At 41.7% G+C, this 15,581-nt stretch overlaps 1 protein-coding gene across 5 annotated transcripts in view; it reads left to right on the forward strand.

The window, feature by feature from the left end:
• Positions 1–15,581, forward strand: part of lama2 (laminin, alpha 2) — a 258,283-nt gene that overhangs the window by 194,865 nt on the left and 47,837 nt on the right. For all 5 annotated transcript variants that reach the window (XM_059499216.1, XM_059499217.1, XM_059499218.1 and 2 more), the window contains 8 exons: positions 675–857; positions 1,496–1,650; positions 2,773–2,916; positions 3,144–3,277; positions 11,837–11,996; positions 13,893–14,017; positions 14,097–14,259; positions 14,350–14,494. In XM_059499216.1, coding sequence (XP_059355199.1) covers positions 675–857; positions 1,496–1,650; positions 2,773–2,916; positions 3,144–3,277; positions 11,837–11,996; positions 13,893–14,017; positions 14,097–14,259; positions 14,350–14,494 — 1,209 coding nt within the window. The remainder of the gene's footprint in view (positions 1–674; positions 858–1,495; positions 1,651–2,772; positions 2,917–3,143; positions 3,278–11,836; positions 11,997–13,892; positions 14,018–14,096; positions 14,260–14,349; positions 14,495–15,581) is intronic.

Raw genomic sequence — 15,581 nt, forward strand, 5'->3', positions numbered from 1 at the left:
ATATATATAATTATTTTAAATAAACAAAGTAATAAGAAATAAAATTAACAATAAAAAAGTAAAAAAAATTGAGAATAAAGATTCTCATCAAAATTATTCAAGTATCTTTTCAAGATGCTTGATCTAGAAATGTGATACATTTATCACAGATCCTTTTTGTAATGGAAATGTATACTTATAAGTGATTTTTAAAAAGCATATTTCCTTTTAATGAAAAAACAAAAAACAAAATTTTGTAATTGATTTTGTAATTGAGTTCTCCTCCAGTTTCATTACTGAAAATATAATAATAACCATAGCAATAACTGATGAATATAATTAAACAGGAAAGTATCTTTTCATTTTGGTAGTATTTGTAGTGCTGATGTAAATGAATGCTGATTCACTCTACTGACGTAGAATCATTGAGAAGAATAAATGTAATAAACTCAAAATTAAAATGTCAGGATGCCTGAATTTGGATTGAAATGTGCTTAATTGTCACGAAAATAAAGTCACAATAAATAAATAGTTCTTAATCAAACAGGTTTATCTTTACCTTTATCATTCTTTTTTTCTTTGATTATGGAGTGAAATTTGAGCTGGGCGTATTCTTCATCTGAATGTTGTCATTGAGCTGTGTGAGCATGATGTTTGAGACGCGCAGCTAAACCTGCGGTGTTTTCTGAGGGCAGATCTGGCAGTGAAGATCCAGGCCACTAAACTGAAGGCAGCGGAGGCCAACGACACGGCCATAGACGTGCTCAACCGCCTGAAGGACCTCAACCTCAACCTGATGGGCCTGAAGAGGAACCACAGCAAACTGGAGGACGACGTCAAAACAGCCAACAGCCTGATCAAAGACCCGGAGAAAAACAGTACGACACCCATCCAACTCCAGCAACAATCCTTCTTTATAGACACAACAGCTGCATGGATCATGAAGATTTGATTTCTTAATTAAAATGTTTGTGTTACACGATCACTTAAATGCTTATTTGGTATTTTTCCCCCCCATTTGATTTTGAACGTCAACAGCAATAAGTATGTATCCACGATTTTCTTCTTTCATCTGTGCGACTGATTTAAAGAGCTCAGCTTCAGCATGGTGCTTTTATCCGGAGCGCTGCATGTACAGAGACGGTGTTTTCCCAGTCGCTGTCTTTCTCCGTTCTTTGTCTCAACCCAACAGGATTAAACGCAGCCTTTGAAAGCTTCACTAAGCTTGTTATCCTAATGAGCGCTTTAGCTAATTACAGATAATTTTTTCTCTCATCTTCTCTTTTGAAATAACAGCTCCATGTCTTTCGCTGCCTATGCTGCAAATGAGAGATATATATAACATGTCACTTTTTTCCCATTTTCGCTTTTGTTTCTGAAGTCTTTCATAGTCTCCTGCGCCTTTGATTCTCTGTTACTTACGGCTCCGCTCTCCAGCATGTTTCTAATGTGGTGTTGATTTAATGTTGGTGTGTGAATGTTGGTGACGGCCGCTCCTCTGCATGTGTGTCTTCAGTTCACGCGGCCGGAGCTAAAGTCAAGGATCTGGAGAACGAGGCTGACAGGTTGCTGGAGAAACTGAAGCCCATTCAGGAGCTCCAGGACAACCTGAAGAAAAACATCTCGCAGATCAAAGAGCTCATCAACCAGGCTCGCAAACAGGCCAACTCTGTGAGTACTGCCTGCCCTTCTCCTGGAAAACCCTCCATTTACATCTACACTGTAGAAAACAGCCTGTGAAATCAGTTTTATTTTTATTTTTACCATTTTCCATTTTATGTTATTTCATTCTATTGTATTTTTTATTCTGTTTTGGTTTTTCTGCTGTTGTTATTTTGTTTGTTTGTTCATTTACATTTTTCTGGATGTTTTTAATGGTTAGGAAATGCCAGTAATCAAAAAGCATGTTTAATTAATTAAAATCATGAAACATAACTAAACGCTTTACCAGAATTACATTTGTAGGGCCCTATGTTAAATTTTTTTTTTTTACCTAATTCTGTGTTTTCTGTTTGTTTATTTTAATTGATTTAAAATAAAAATATTTTTTTTTTTTTTTATAAAAATCCAAACCCAATTATAATCAAAACAACTTATTTTTATATATTTATTTATTTTTCCAGATATTTATTTATTTATTTTTATTTTATTTTTTCTCAGCAATTCTGCGTTGTGTATTTTAATTTGTCTGGCAGTCAAACGAAGGGTTAAAACATTAACAATTTAATTAATCTTTTAAACAAATAAACTAAACACTTTGTTTTGCCAAAGTGCTGCACAACAGCGGTTTACTGTTAAAATTAAGATTAACTGTGTGATTATTTCCTAAAAATAAATTTAATTAGCCATAAAATAAATTATTAGTCGTGGTTGTAATACTGTTAAATTAAGACTTACATTCTGTACATTACTGTACAATAGTAATATATTTCTGTTATAGTTGCTTCAAGTTAATCCAAACTTATATTTTGGTGGGTTTTAGTGAAGACCTTTGAGATTCTGATGGTAGTTTTTCTGAAACAAAACGTTGAAAAGCTGCTGAAGTGACTTTCAGAGCAGTTCTGGAGATGTGTTCATGTGTTCAACTTGATGTGTTCATGTCCTCATACAGTGAAGCACAGACAAACCTCACATGACATTTAAACACTTTGAACACACATGCTCAATAAATGATGCTGTTGTTGATTTCTCCTTAAATATGTTAAGTAATTTGCTGCTAGAAAGGAAATGAGATCATTCATCATGTGCTGTCTGCACTCCCTGGCTTGACCTCTCGTGACCTTTGACCCCTAGATTAAGGTGTCTGTGTCATCCGGTGGAAGCTGTATCCGCACCTACCGGCCAGAGATCAAGAAAGGCCGCTATAACACCATTATCCTCCATGTGAAGACGCTTGCTGCTGATAACCTGCTCTTCTACCTCGGATCAGCCAAATACGTGAGTGTAAAACTGTCTGGATCTCTTCAGGTCTTCTATTTAAGTGATCAGTCTGTGGATCACATTACTGGACATGTGTGTTTGAGTCAGTAACAAACATGGCGAGCTCCTTACTTTCCAAAGCCTCTGCCCATGGCTGAGAGAGGGAGATAATAAGAGCTCATCACTCTTGCACACACACATGATGTCATGTTTCATGAGAGTTGAATTTCCTCCATCATGTGTAGGTGGATTTCTTGGCGATTGAGATGAGGAAGGGTAAGGTGAACTTCCTGTGGGATGTGGGATCAGGGGTCGGCCGTGTCGAATATCCTGATCTCGTCATAAATGATGGAAACTGGCATCGGATCGAAGCCTCACGGTAATTCAGAGTTCACTTACACTGTGTTTTATTTATTTAGAAATATATATTCAGGAAATATGTAAAAAAAAAAAAAAAAAAAGTTTAAATATGTATAAAAAGTCTGATGTATAAAAGTTTGAATTGGGAGATATTATCTCGTAATTTCAAAAATGAACAAAATAACAAAAAAATCTGACTTTATTTTTAAGTTATGTTCTCACAATTTTGAGTTAGCATCTGGTCATTTAGACTTTTATTTATTATTATTAAAATGTATTATTTATTTATTTTGAAATTTCTATGCATTTCATGTCATGATACAGACAGATCCATTCGTACATGAAATTAGGCTCCATTAAAAGAGATATAAACTGGAAGATGTAAAGTTGAAAAAGTGAAAAATAAAAGTCAGATATGTAAGATGTAAAAAGTTGCAGTTACCTTTTTGTTTTGTTTGTTTGTTGGAAATTGTGTTCCATGGTTTTCAGAGAATATATATCTTTAAAAAATATTAAACAGTAGTTTTTCTTACTCTAGTGAAATCATTTTCCTTGTTTAAAGCTTTAACCTCACTAGATTTTATTTATGCTAAAATCAAGAAAAACTATTTGTCAGTGGACTAAGTAAAAATAACGTCTCGGTTACGTATGGTAACCCTCGTTCCCTGAAGGAGGGAACGGAGATGCCACGTCGGTGACCGACGAATATGGGATATCGCTTTGATAGACCAATCTACTTTGAGTGTAAAATAAATGAGCCAATAGACATTGACATGCAATTATTGCATCCAGCTGCCGCTGATCACTGCGTGAGTATAATAGGGCAGCAGGTGCAATGCATACCAGTTTTTCACTGAGGAGCCGAGCTGGGGACCCGGCAGCCCAGTGGCGGTACAGCAACCATGGCGACGGGACGTGGTCGAGGGTTACCATACGTAACCGAGACGTTCCCTTTCAGTCGGTCACTCTCGACGCCACGTCGGTGACCGACGAATATGGGATCCCTATCAAAGCGGGACGAATATGGGATCCCATGGGTGCTGCCCCTTCCAGTGCCCTGTGCGAACCGCCTGCACCCCTATTAGGTGTAGGCCGGGGCTCAGAACAAGTAGCTCCACTCACCGTTGTCAAAGCACTACCTCACTGGGTGAGATTGGATAACACTGGGAAAACGTACCCGGTCCGCTTGGAGCCGGGACGCTGTGGAAGCCCCATCCTTCCCGAAGGAGGCCTCGGAGGCAAATACACATATAGCATCCGTTTAGGAGTATACGGAAAAAATTTGAGGTGATTAAAACCCTCTGGGAAAGGCAGAAGTCTGCCGGGAAACACGGGCTCTAAGGCTATACCGTGGACTATACACATATGAGTACCGCTTAGGTCTCAATATGGAACCCACCCTTCCATGGTTCTCACGGATTCATCTTGAAGGTCTGGCGCCGGACGTTCCACCGTGTCCAGCTGCTTAGGGTGATGGAGGATCTCAACAGGGTCTACAGTACGGACACTCTGGAGCGGTTTAAGCAAGCCGACACTAACCGGGGCCTCTCAGTGCCACTACCCGTTTGAGGTGAGAACACAGGAGGATACCGGCTCTACACAAAGGCTATAGAACCTAGTGAACGTGTTAGGTGTCGCCCAACCTGCAGCTGTACAAATATCTGTCAGCGAGGCGCCACGAGCCAGCGCCCAGGAGGATGCAACACTTCTAGTTGAGTGAGCTCGTAACCTGAACGGGCAGGGCACACCCTGAGCCTGATAAGCCAGGGTTATGGCATCCACAATCCAGTGGGCCATCCTCTGCTTAGAGACGGCACTCCCCTTCTACCGGCCTCCATAACAGACAAAGAGCTGGTCTGAGGTCCTGAAGCTTTGTGTCCGGTCTACCTTAGCACCTTAATGCTCGGACGGGACAAAGCACAGCCAGGGCTGGGTCTGCCTCCTCCAGGGGCAGCGCTTGCAGGTTCACCACTTGGTCTTTGAAGGATGTAGTGGGAACCTTGGGCACGTAGCCAGGCCGGGGCCTCAGGATTACCTGGGAGTCAGCCAGCCCGAACTCTAGGCATGAATCGGCGTCTGAAAATGCATGCAGGTCCCCTACCCTCTTGATGGAGGCCTTTGCAAGCAGGAGCAGGGTTTTCAATGAAAGAAACTTTAGCTCAACTGAATACAAAGGCTCGAATGGGCCCTGCTGTAGTGATTTAAGCACTAGAGTCAGGTCCAAAGGGGGTATAGATGGGGGCCGGGAAGGATTTAACCTCCTGGCCCCTCTAAGTAACCTGACGATGAGGTCATGCTTACCCAGAGACTTCCCATTCACGGGGTCATGGTACGCAGCAATAGTGGCAACCTGGATTACAGAAGCGCAGAGAACTTTCTTTTCTATCGACTACTACCAAGGCCAATAGGACAGGCCTCCACGTTCCCTGCTGCACGCTGTGAAAGAAAACAAGATGACCAGCTTTGAATCTATTAATGCAAGTACAAATGCACGATCAGAGACATTATCTTTTACTGATGAACAAGGTGCTAACATTATTGTGTCACACTCTTTATTCAAAGACACGTTTATGCCTCCAGTGCCTAATATACTGTCATTGACTAGAGAATTAGAAGATTTGAAAAAATCAGAGTCCAGATTTCTTTGGCATTCCATAACTTTATCAGAATATTGGAAAGCCAAGCGTATCCCTCGAGGTTTACGCATGAACAAAATCCCGTCATTTGGTCTGGATGATCAACCCTTCATGCAAAAATGGGAACACATTCTAAATAAATGCTCCCTTGATCTTATGCTCTTGATAATTGAGAAGACCAAATCTGAACAAGACAAAATAAAAACTGAAGTGAAACGGGTAGAAGATGAAATGAAGAGCAAAGTTAATGCAGAAAAGTTTGCTGAGGCTGCTGAAAAAATCTCTTCTACTCTATCTGGCTTTGTGAAGGACTTACAGAACTATAAGATAAGGAAATATGAACGGGACACTAAAGACTATGCAGACGGGACAGTATATGATTGGCAAGGAAGCAGAAGGAGGTTTCTTAGGAACAACCGTCCACCCATGCCTAAATCTAATAGGTACACGCCTCTTTCTACAGCGAGTGAGAGAGACTCCTCTGAAGATCTGAGTGACGTCGGAGGCGGTGCTTCACCATATCCCAATTCCACTTCTTTTTTGGATCGAGGTTACAAACGCGAAAGACAAAGACGAGGCGGGGCTCAAGGGGGAAGAAGAAGAGAAGCCCCACCACCCACGCGCTGGTCCCCGCGGAACCTCCAGAGGAGACTGTAATCAATATTTCGGACATTGACCTCACGGATACAGAGAAAGTAGTGCTTCGCAAAGGACTTTCCTTTGCCCCGTCGAATCAAAGTGACTCTTTCTCTCTTAAAGTGGACTCATTCAAATTCTTTAGACAGCTTCACCTTAAACATTTCTTTTCTAGGTCCAATGTCTTATCCAATGGTCATACTGTATGTAGAAACTATGATTCTAATACTAAGGAGACCCCTAGAGAAATGACTCCCTTTAAAAAGAAATCAAGGTTCTTACCCTCTTCTAATTTAAATCCTACCATTGTCACTTTTAGTCAGCTAGTTGAGCAAGACATGGCTAAAATAAGTAGGCCCTTTCCTCCCAAAAATAAAAATATGGAAAAAAGTGAACTGGATGCGCTACGCTCTTTGGAATCTAGACATGACATTATTATTCGTCCAGCTGACAAGGGAGGCGCTGTTGTGGTTATGGGCTTAAAGAACTACGATTGTGGTATATTTAAATTATTAAATGATGAAAAACATTATCAGCTCCTTCCTCATAATCCTACTTCCAGCACAAAAAATATGATTAATGAATTTATTGATACATCTCATAAAAAAGGCTGGATTACTGATAAAGAAAAGGCTTTTCTACTTATTGACCACCCTCGATGTCCAGTATTCTATGGTTTACCTAAAATTCACAAACGACTTGATGACCCTCCTTTGCGCCCCATTGTATCTAGTATAGGCAGCCTAACCGAACCTCTCTCTCAATTTGTTGATTTTTTTTTAAGACAATATGTTCACAGTTTACCATCATACCTTGGGGATACAACTGATGTGTTAAATTTGATTGACAATTGGAAGTGTGAAAGCAATGATGTCCTTGTATCGTTGGATGTACAAAGTCTCTATACATGCATACCCCACCATATAGGCCTACAAGCCATATTGTATTACCTTACCAAACGCCCCATTGATGTTTTGCCTCCTTCAGAATTCCTTGTTAATCTTGCCGAGATCATTTTATCTAATAACTTTTTTAAATACTATGATAAATTCTATTTACAACTTCAGGGGACTGCAATGGGGTCCTCGTTTGCACCCTCATATGCTTGTTTGGTGATGGGCCTATGGGAAGAAAAATGTATAGAGAACACTGAAAATAACCCGTTCCATTCCAAAATATCACTTTGGCGCAGATATATAGATGATATTCTACTAATATGGAAGGGCACACTTAGTGAGTTAAATAATTTTCTGACTTATGTAAATTCTACTACAGATTATTTGTCTTTTACTATGGAGTTTAACAAGCAGTCCATTGATTTCTTAGACCTTACCATTTCTAAGGATGTAAATAATATCTTACAATCTACTATCTACCGTAAACCTCTTAGCAGGAATACCCTGTTAAGAGCAGACAGTAATCACTCACCTCACTTGATTCGTAATATACCAGTGGGCCAGTTCTTACGAGTCAGAAGAAATTGTAGTACCACAAGTGAATTTATGTCAAAAGCAGCCCACCTAGCGCGTCTTTTTGATCAAAGAGGTTATGATAAATCTGATATTTCTAAAGCTTGGGATAGGGCTTTTAACACAGACCGTGCCTCATTATTAAAGAAAAAACCTAAGCCTCATACGACATCTAAAGTATTTTTTTCAACTAGCTACACTCCAGCAGCAGGAAGAATAAAGAACATCATTCGCAAACATTGGCACGTTCTTAATAGTGACCCGACACTCAAAGACATCTGCGCTGAGCCGCCCAGGTTCATTTTTAGACGTGCCCGTAACATTCGTGACCGATTGGTTCATTCAGATATGAGTATCCCACCTTCTACTACTTGGCTTCCTAGCCCACCTCTGGGTTTCTATAAATGTGGCAATTGTGCGCAATGCTCCAACTCGACCAATGCGAAAGATTTTTCACATCCCCGTACTGGTAAGAAATATTCTATTTCTTCATTTATTAACTGTAACAGTACTCATGTAGTATACCTTCTGAAGTGTCCCTGTGGACTGGTGTACATAGGTCAAACAAAACGTCAACTTAAACTGAGGATAGCTGAACACAAAACAGCAATTCGTACTCAGAACTTAACATATGCCATGGCGAGGCACTATAAGCAGGCTAATCATGGTTCCCCTGCTTCTTTGAAGTTTTGGGGAATTGAGAAAATCTTACCTTCACCCAGAGGTGGTGACATTATTAATAAACTTCTATGCAGGGAAGCGTTTTGGATACATACACTTAACACTCGAGAACCTCTAGGTCTAAATGATGAATTGAGTTTAACATGCTTCCTTTAAACACCTAAGCATATTAAAATACAGTGTTTAAGATTAATATATTTTTACTCCCATTGTATTGTGATCTTTGTAATAATGTGGGCACTTGCCCTTTAATGATTGTTTTATGAGTGTGACACCTTGGTTCAGAGGGATGTATTTGTTTTGGGTGGCCAACGCCCCCTTAATCACACCTGTTGATGATCCTTATTAATGGCTTCATTGCTCATTCTCTCCAAGGACTCTGATGAAGATGTAACCACATCGAAACGTTAGTCATTTATTTTTTGTTATGCACCTTTAATAAATTATTTAATTAGTAGACATCTGTGCTGCACCGGCGATTCCTTTTGTTTGAGTGGCAACCTGGACTTTGAGGGTGGAGGGAGACAGCCTTCGCTCCAACCCTTGCTGCAGAAAGGATAGCACGACCGCAATCCCGAGACTGTGCTAGTATCAGCCAATCGTCTAAGTAGTTGAGTATGCGAACACCTTGCTCTCTGAGGGGAACGAGAGCTGCCTCCGTGATCTTCGTAAAGACACGGGGAGACAGGGACAGCCCGAAGGGCAGGACCTTGTAATAATATGCCCGTCCTTCGAACGCAAACCACAGAAAAAGTCTGTGGCGTGGAAGGATGGACACATGAAAGTACGCGTCCTTCAGGTCGATCACAGCAAACCAATCTTGGGGACGGACGCACCTGAAAATGTGTTTCTGTTTCAACATTTTGAAAGGTAGCCGATGGAGGGCCCGATTCAAAACTCGCAGATCCAAGATCGGCCGTAACCCACTGCCTTTATTGGGTGCAATGAAGTAGGGGCTGTAAAACCCTGTCCTCATATCGGCTGGAGGGACCGGCTCTATCCAACCTTCGCCAGTAGGACTGCGATCTCTTCCCACAAGAAAGGGGCATCGGACGCTTTCATTGCAGTGAAGAGGATACCGCGGAACTTTGGGGGACGCCGGGCCAACTGAATCGCATAGCCGAGGCTGATGGTCCGCAGAAGCCAGCGAGACGGGCTGGGTAGCGCTGACCAGGAGCTTAAAAACCGTACAAGCAGGACCAGCGGAACAACAGCCGTACCAGCAGTGGGGCAGCGAGGTGGAACACAGGGACCCAACTCGGGCGGCTTGTGAGCAGGCCGGAGTGTGGTGTGGGGTGCAGGGCTCACCTGGTTCCATGGGTTGGCAGAGGGTGTGTGAGGAGGGCCTTTGTTGACGCTCTCGAACCGCCCGCTGCTGCCATCTGGCGAAGGAGGAGGATGAGTGAGATCCGGAGCTTGGCCGTCCGCAACTCTCCGTGCCCCCCTGGGACCCAGAGATAAGAGAAATTGCTCTTTTATCGAGTATTTGGGTACCGTCGGCCGTGAGGCCAATGGCGGGGAAAAATGAAACAAAAGATTCTCCACCCGGCCCTCCTCCGGGGGAGGGAGTGGTGCGTTAACCATCTCCCGAAGAGCAGATCCCTCCATCTCTGGGTCGCCTGTCTCAGTGCCGCTTGCTCTTCCGTTTACCGCCAGGATTGGCAGGGGCCTGGACAGGCGGGGCTGCCCGCCCATGCCCGGCTCCACGGTGCTGCTTTGCTGGAGGCTGCTGTGTCGTATTGCCTCAGTCTGCTTCTGGGCAGCTGAGAACTGCTGGGCAAAGCTCTCGACCGCGTCGCCAAATAGGCCGGTCTGGGACATGGGGCATTGAGGAACCAGACCTTGTCGGTGTCCCTCATGTCTGCCAGACACAGCCAGAGATTGCGCTCCTGGACCACAAGCGTGGACATCGCATGACCAAGGGAACTCGCGGTGACCTTCGTCGCTCGGAGCGTGGGTTCCGTGGGTTGCTCCACTGGATCGGAGGTGCAAGAGGAGTGGTGGTCCCCAGAGGGTTGGTTCCCTGCGGGGTTTGCCACCACTGTGACCCTCAAACCGCCTGAGCTACTACTGGAAGTGGACCTCGTCTGTCTGCCAGAATGAGCCCCAGATTGCGGCAGAGGCAGCGGGACTCCACCCCCCTGAAGGTGGCGGAGCCTGGTTCGCAGCCCCGAGATGGTCATCTTCCCGAAATGGGAACATGACGCATCCACGAAAGACACCTCAGCGTGCTTGACGCCCAGACACGTGAGGCAGCGATCGTGACCATCACCCGGTGCCAGGTAACGACCGCACCCAGAAATGCACGGGTGAAAGGGCATCCTTAAAAGGACGACCCGTCATCTTTAAAAAGACGCACCCGTGAAGCTCTTTTAGAGAAAATTTGCTCTTTTAGGAAATGCTCTTTCAGTGCTGAGGCGCACAGGGGAGATGGCCGCTTGCCACACGACAGGGAATAGTACAGCCTGAAGTGTGCAACCCACTCGATACTGGAATGACCGCCCTTGTAGCACCGTCCCGCCAACACAGGAAGCTTACCAGAGCGTGCTGAACTCGCACTGTCGACACTGTCGATCGGCTTCAAAGCGAAAAGCTGGTATGCATTGCACCTGCTGCCCTCTTATACTCACGCAGTGATCAGCGGCAGCTGGATGCAATAAATGCATGCCACTGTGCATTGGGTCATTTAGTTTACACTCAAAGTAGATTGGTCTATCAAAGCGATATCCCATATTGGTCGGTCACCGACGTGGCGTCGATAGTGACCGACTGAAATGAAACTGGATTCAGAATAAATATTACAACTTTTTCAAAGTGTTAATTCAGTAAAACCAAGTCATAATTTCTGCCAAAATAACTTTCAATTTTATCTAATGCTTCTTCTTAAATGCTTTTAATTTTTCTTGCCAGACGTTAGTTCTGTAGACAGATGCCTACATTCGATTTTCTTTTCACTAAAATGTTATTTCAGTTCACATGTACATCTAACGACAGGAGTAAAGATAAACAGTGTTTGGAGGAAATGTTGATTACATACAATCCTTGCACTAATCTTGACTGAAAATGAAAACAGCTGTTTATTATTAACTATTTATTAGTATTGCTGGTTATTAGTGGCTTAAGTGTTGGTCTTATTCTGATGTTGGTGGTTTGCAGCATCGGGCTGAATGGCAGTATCTTGGTCCATGCGCTGGAGGGGCCCAAAACCGGCATCTTACCGACCCTCAGAAGTGCCAAATCACCTGAGAGTTACACCGTGCTGGATGTGGACCAGAATGCTTACCTGTTTGTCGGCGGCATGCTGGGCTCAGTGAAGGTGAGCGATCGCATCATCAATCCACCGCACTGCACTGCATTTTCTTCATTAGTATTTGAATCTGATTTTGCAGTAAAAACATATTTAAGGCCAGACACCAGAGGCAATAGCATCATTTTATTTATTTATTTATTTTCATGCCCGATTCAATTTTGAGAATTTGCTTGCATAACATGACTTATTTCAGACTAGTGGAAATAAAACATACAAAATATACATTTAAGTTTTTATTTTAATACACTTTATTTTTTTAGTTCAGTTTCAATACATATATTTAAAGGCAGTGAGTTTAAAAAAAAAAAAATTCAACCCGACTCACCCGTTGTTCAGATTTAGATAATGTCTAATTTGCATATTTAAATATTGCATTTAAAAAAAACTTGTAATTCTAATCAATTGTCTTTAATATATTGTGATTAATCAGCAGGAGAAGTATGGTAAGATCCATTAGTTAATATTTTTTAGATTATTCACCTGTAGTATAGGTCCTTCAAGGTATCTTCACAACATCTAACTACTGGGGTGCCTCAGGGCTCTGTTCTTGGACCACTACTCTTCTCTGTCTACATGGTATCACTAGGTTCTGTCATTCAGTGACTGGTATCCTGGTATCACTCTCTCATTTCATACAGTCGCAGCTGCTGCCATTTTACTATTATTGTTTGGTACGCTGTAATGAATTATAAAAACCCTGCTACGTGTACTGCATTAAACTGAGACTTGTTATAGCACTTGCATATCATTGCTCTTTTGTTGATTTTGATTTCTTCCATTGTCCTCATTTGTAAGTCACTTTGGATAAAAGTGTCTGATAAATGACTAAATGTAAATGTAGTGTTTGATCTTAAACCAAAATAAATGTACTTCAAGTCACCTTCAATTTAGTAGCGCTTTTTACAATACAGACAGATTCAAAACAGCTGTACAGTAATAAACAGAAAAGTCACAGAATCAATGATGCAAACTTCAAAATTATAGATGCAATATATTAGCTATAAAGCAGCTCTTACTAATTTTTTTACTCATCTCCAGTCAGTTCAGTGTTGATTCTGTTCAGTTCAATAACTGTGTGAAGTTCATCCATTATGAAACAAGTTCAGTTCAGCTGATAACAACAGTGAAATTATTTCAGCTCAAGTCATTTAATTGTTCAAATCAGTTCAACAGTGTCAATGTTGCAAACTTCAGTAATTGTGAAGTAATCAGCTTATGTCGATTCAAGTTTTGGTCTCACCTGATAGTGTCGGTTCCATGAAACTGAACATATTACTGACCATTAAGCATCCTTTAGACATCAACTTAGCAAATGAAGGTGACAATGGCAGGAACTTGTTTTAAGAGAATTTCTGTCATGACAACTCTCTGAGGGATTGGCATGGTAATGTACATCATGATGTTAATGTATTTGGTATTGAAGAGGAATAGATCTGCTATGCTGCTGCTGCGGCAGAGCAAGTACCGAGATTTGCTACAGCTAATACATCCACAACATGCTGCTGTGAACATGTAAGAAATATTGCTGCTGCAAATATTACATACATGAAATAACCCCATGGCATGCATGAATCACCTCGTAGCAGATCTATACAGGTGGAGCTGGGGAAGGTGGAGGGTTTCTGAAGCAAGCTGCACTGCTTGCGGCAAGCTCTAGTCATATATTTGAATGCTGAGAAGCGAGCTCATTGGCTACCGATACAGGAGGGAACCAATCAGTTGTGCCATGTGATAAAGATGTCATTTCGTCAGATTGAGTTCTGCTCCATCAGAGTTTCATGCCAGAACTCTGTATATATTTTGAATTATTGTGCAGTATATCAGAATAGTACAGTAAGTGAACTTTTTTAATCAAGTGAAAAAACATACAGATTTATCTTGTGTGTGTGTGTTTGTGTGTAGAAGGCAGACACTGTGAAAACCACCACGTTCTCAGGCTGTATGGGAGAGACGTCTCTAGATGGAAAACCCATTGGCCTCTGGAACTACAGACAGAGAGATGGGGATTGTGCTGGTTGTGTGGTCAGGTGAGCGCACACACACACACACACTGCTGTGAGTTCAGTGTGAGAGTGTGAGGAGCTCAGTGTAATGCTGTGTGTGTAGTCCTCAGCCGGCTGATACTGAAGGCACGGTTCAGTTTGACGGAGAGGGTTACGCCGCCGTCAGCCGTCCCACCCGATGGAACCCCAACGTTTCCACCGTCATGTTCAAGTTCCGCACGTTCTCCACAGACACGCTCATGATGTACTTCGCCACCAAGGACATGGTAACAGCCCGTACACACCTACACCATATTTTACGGTATCTTCATGCATTCTGCTGGTTATATCTTTTCTCTGTTTGTCTGTCTGAACAGAAAGACTTCATGAGTGCAGAACTGAGGAATGGGAGGGTGAAAGTGAGTTATGATCTGGGCTCCGGCACCGGCTCCATCATCAGTGACAAGCGCTATAATGATGGGAAATGGAAGTCATTCACCATGTCCCGCATGAAGAAAGAAGGTACGCATATAAGAACAGAGCAGCTCACCTTTAGCAGTGTGCCCAGTCGATCTCGAGATGGGTCTGAAAAATGAACATCCATTACTTACCCACCCTCATGCTTTCAAATGTGTTTCATTCTTCTGCGTTCACATTAATCTTTTGCAGGCTTTCTTAACAGTAGGCCATACGACATGTGCACTGTATTTAACCTCTTCTGAAGTCATGTGATGAGCGTGACAAAATTAAACGTATTATTTAATTGACTGAAGATCATCACTCGGTCAGAGCTCTTATAGTAGATGCATGTATTCAGATATGTCATGTGAGCTCACTGATGCCAATTTGCTGTTGATTCAGCATTTGTGACATGGACAATGTCATTTTAGTATTAGAGTATTTATTAACATCTTAGCTTTTTTTTTTTTTTTTTTTTGTAGGTTTAGTAATTTTGTTTTGTGCTTTTGTCATTTTTATTCTTCGTAATTAAACCTTTATTTCATTGTTAGTTTTAGTAATTTTATTACTTATTTTATTTCAGTTAGTTGCCAATTTGTTTTTCTTTTCTATTTTATTTTTGGCTTAATTTAAATTGTTAATTAAATATATTTTAATAGTTTTAGTTTTAGTTAACAATTACACTGGTGCAAAGCCAATGTATATACTACAAATGTACATTTATAATTTACATTTATAATTTTGCACCATCGTAATTTAGGAGGTTTTCTTTCATCACAAACATGCACTGCGTATGATACAAAACCATGCCAGTCAATATATATATATATATATATTTATTAATGCTATTATGCACATCAGAGTGAACGATACTTGAGTCTACTATATGCCTGTCACATACTGGTGTCTTTTTGCTGCTTGCAGACAGACTCCTTTTTTGTGTGTCGATCTGTTTGCACTCATTGCACAATTACACTGCACAATCGCAGACTCACTCTTGCTTTTATCCTCTAACTATCATCAAAACATCAAAACTGTCATCAAAACATACACGCATGTTACTTGACTTCCTGAACAAGTGTGGACTCCAGTTAGAGTTGCTTTCACATTCACACAAATTGCACTACATATCCATTGCAATTGAACTAAC

This window comes from Carassius carassius, chromosome 18, assembly GCF_963082965.1.
Source record: "Carassius carassius chromosome 18, fCarCar2.1, whole genome shotgun sequence".
NCBI classification, from domain to species: Eukaryota; Metazoa; Chordata; class Actinopteri; order Cypriniformes; family Cyprinidae; genus Carassius; species Carassius carassius.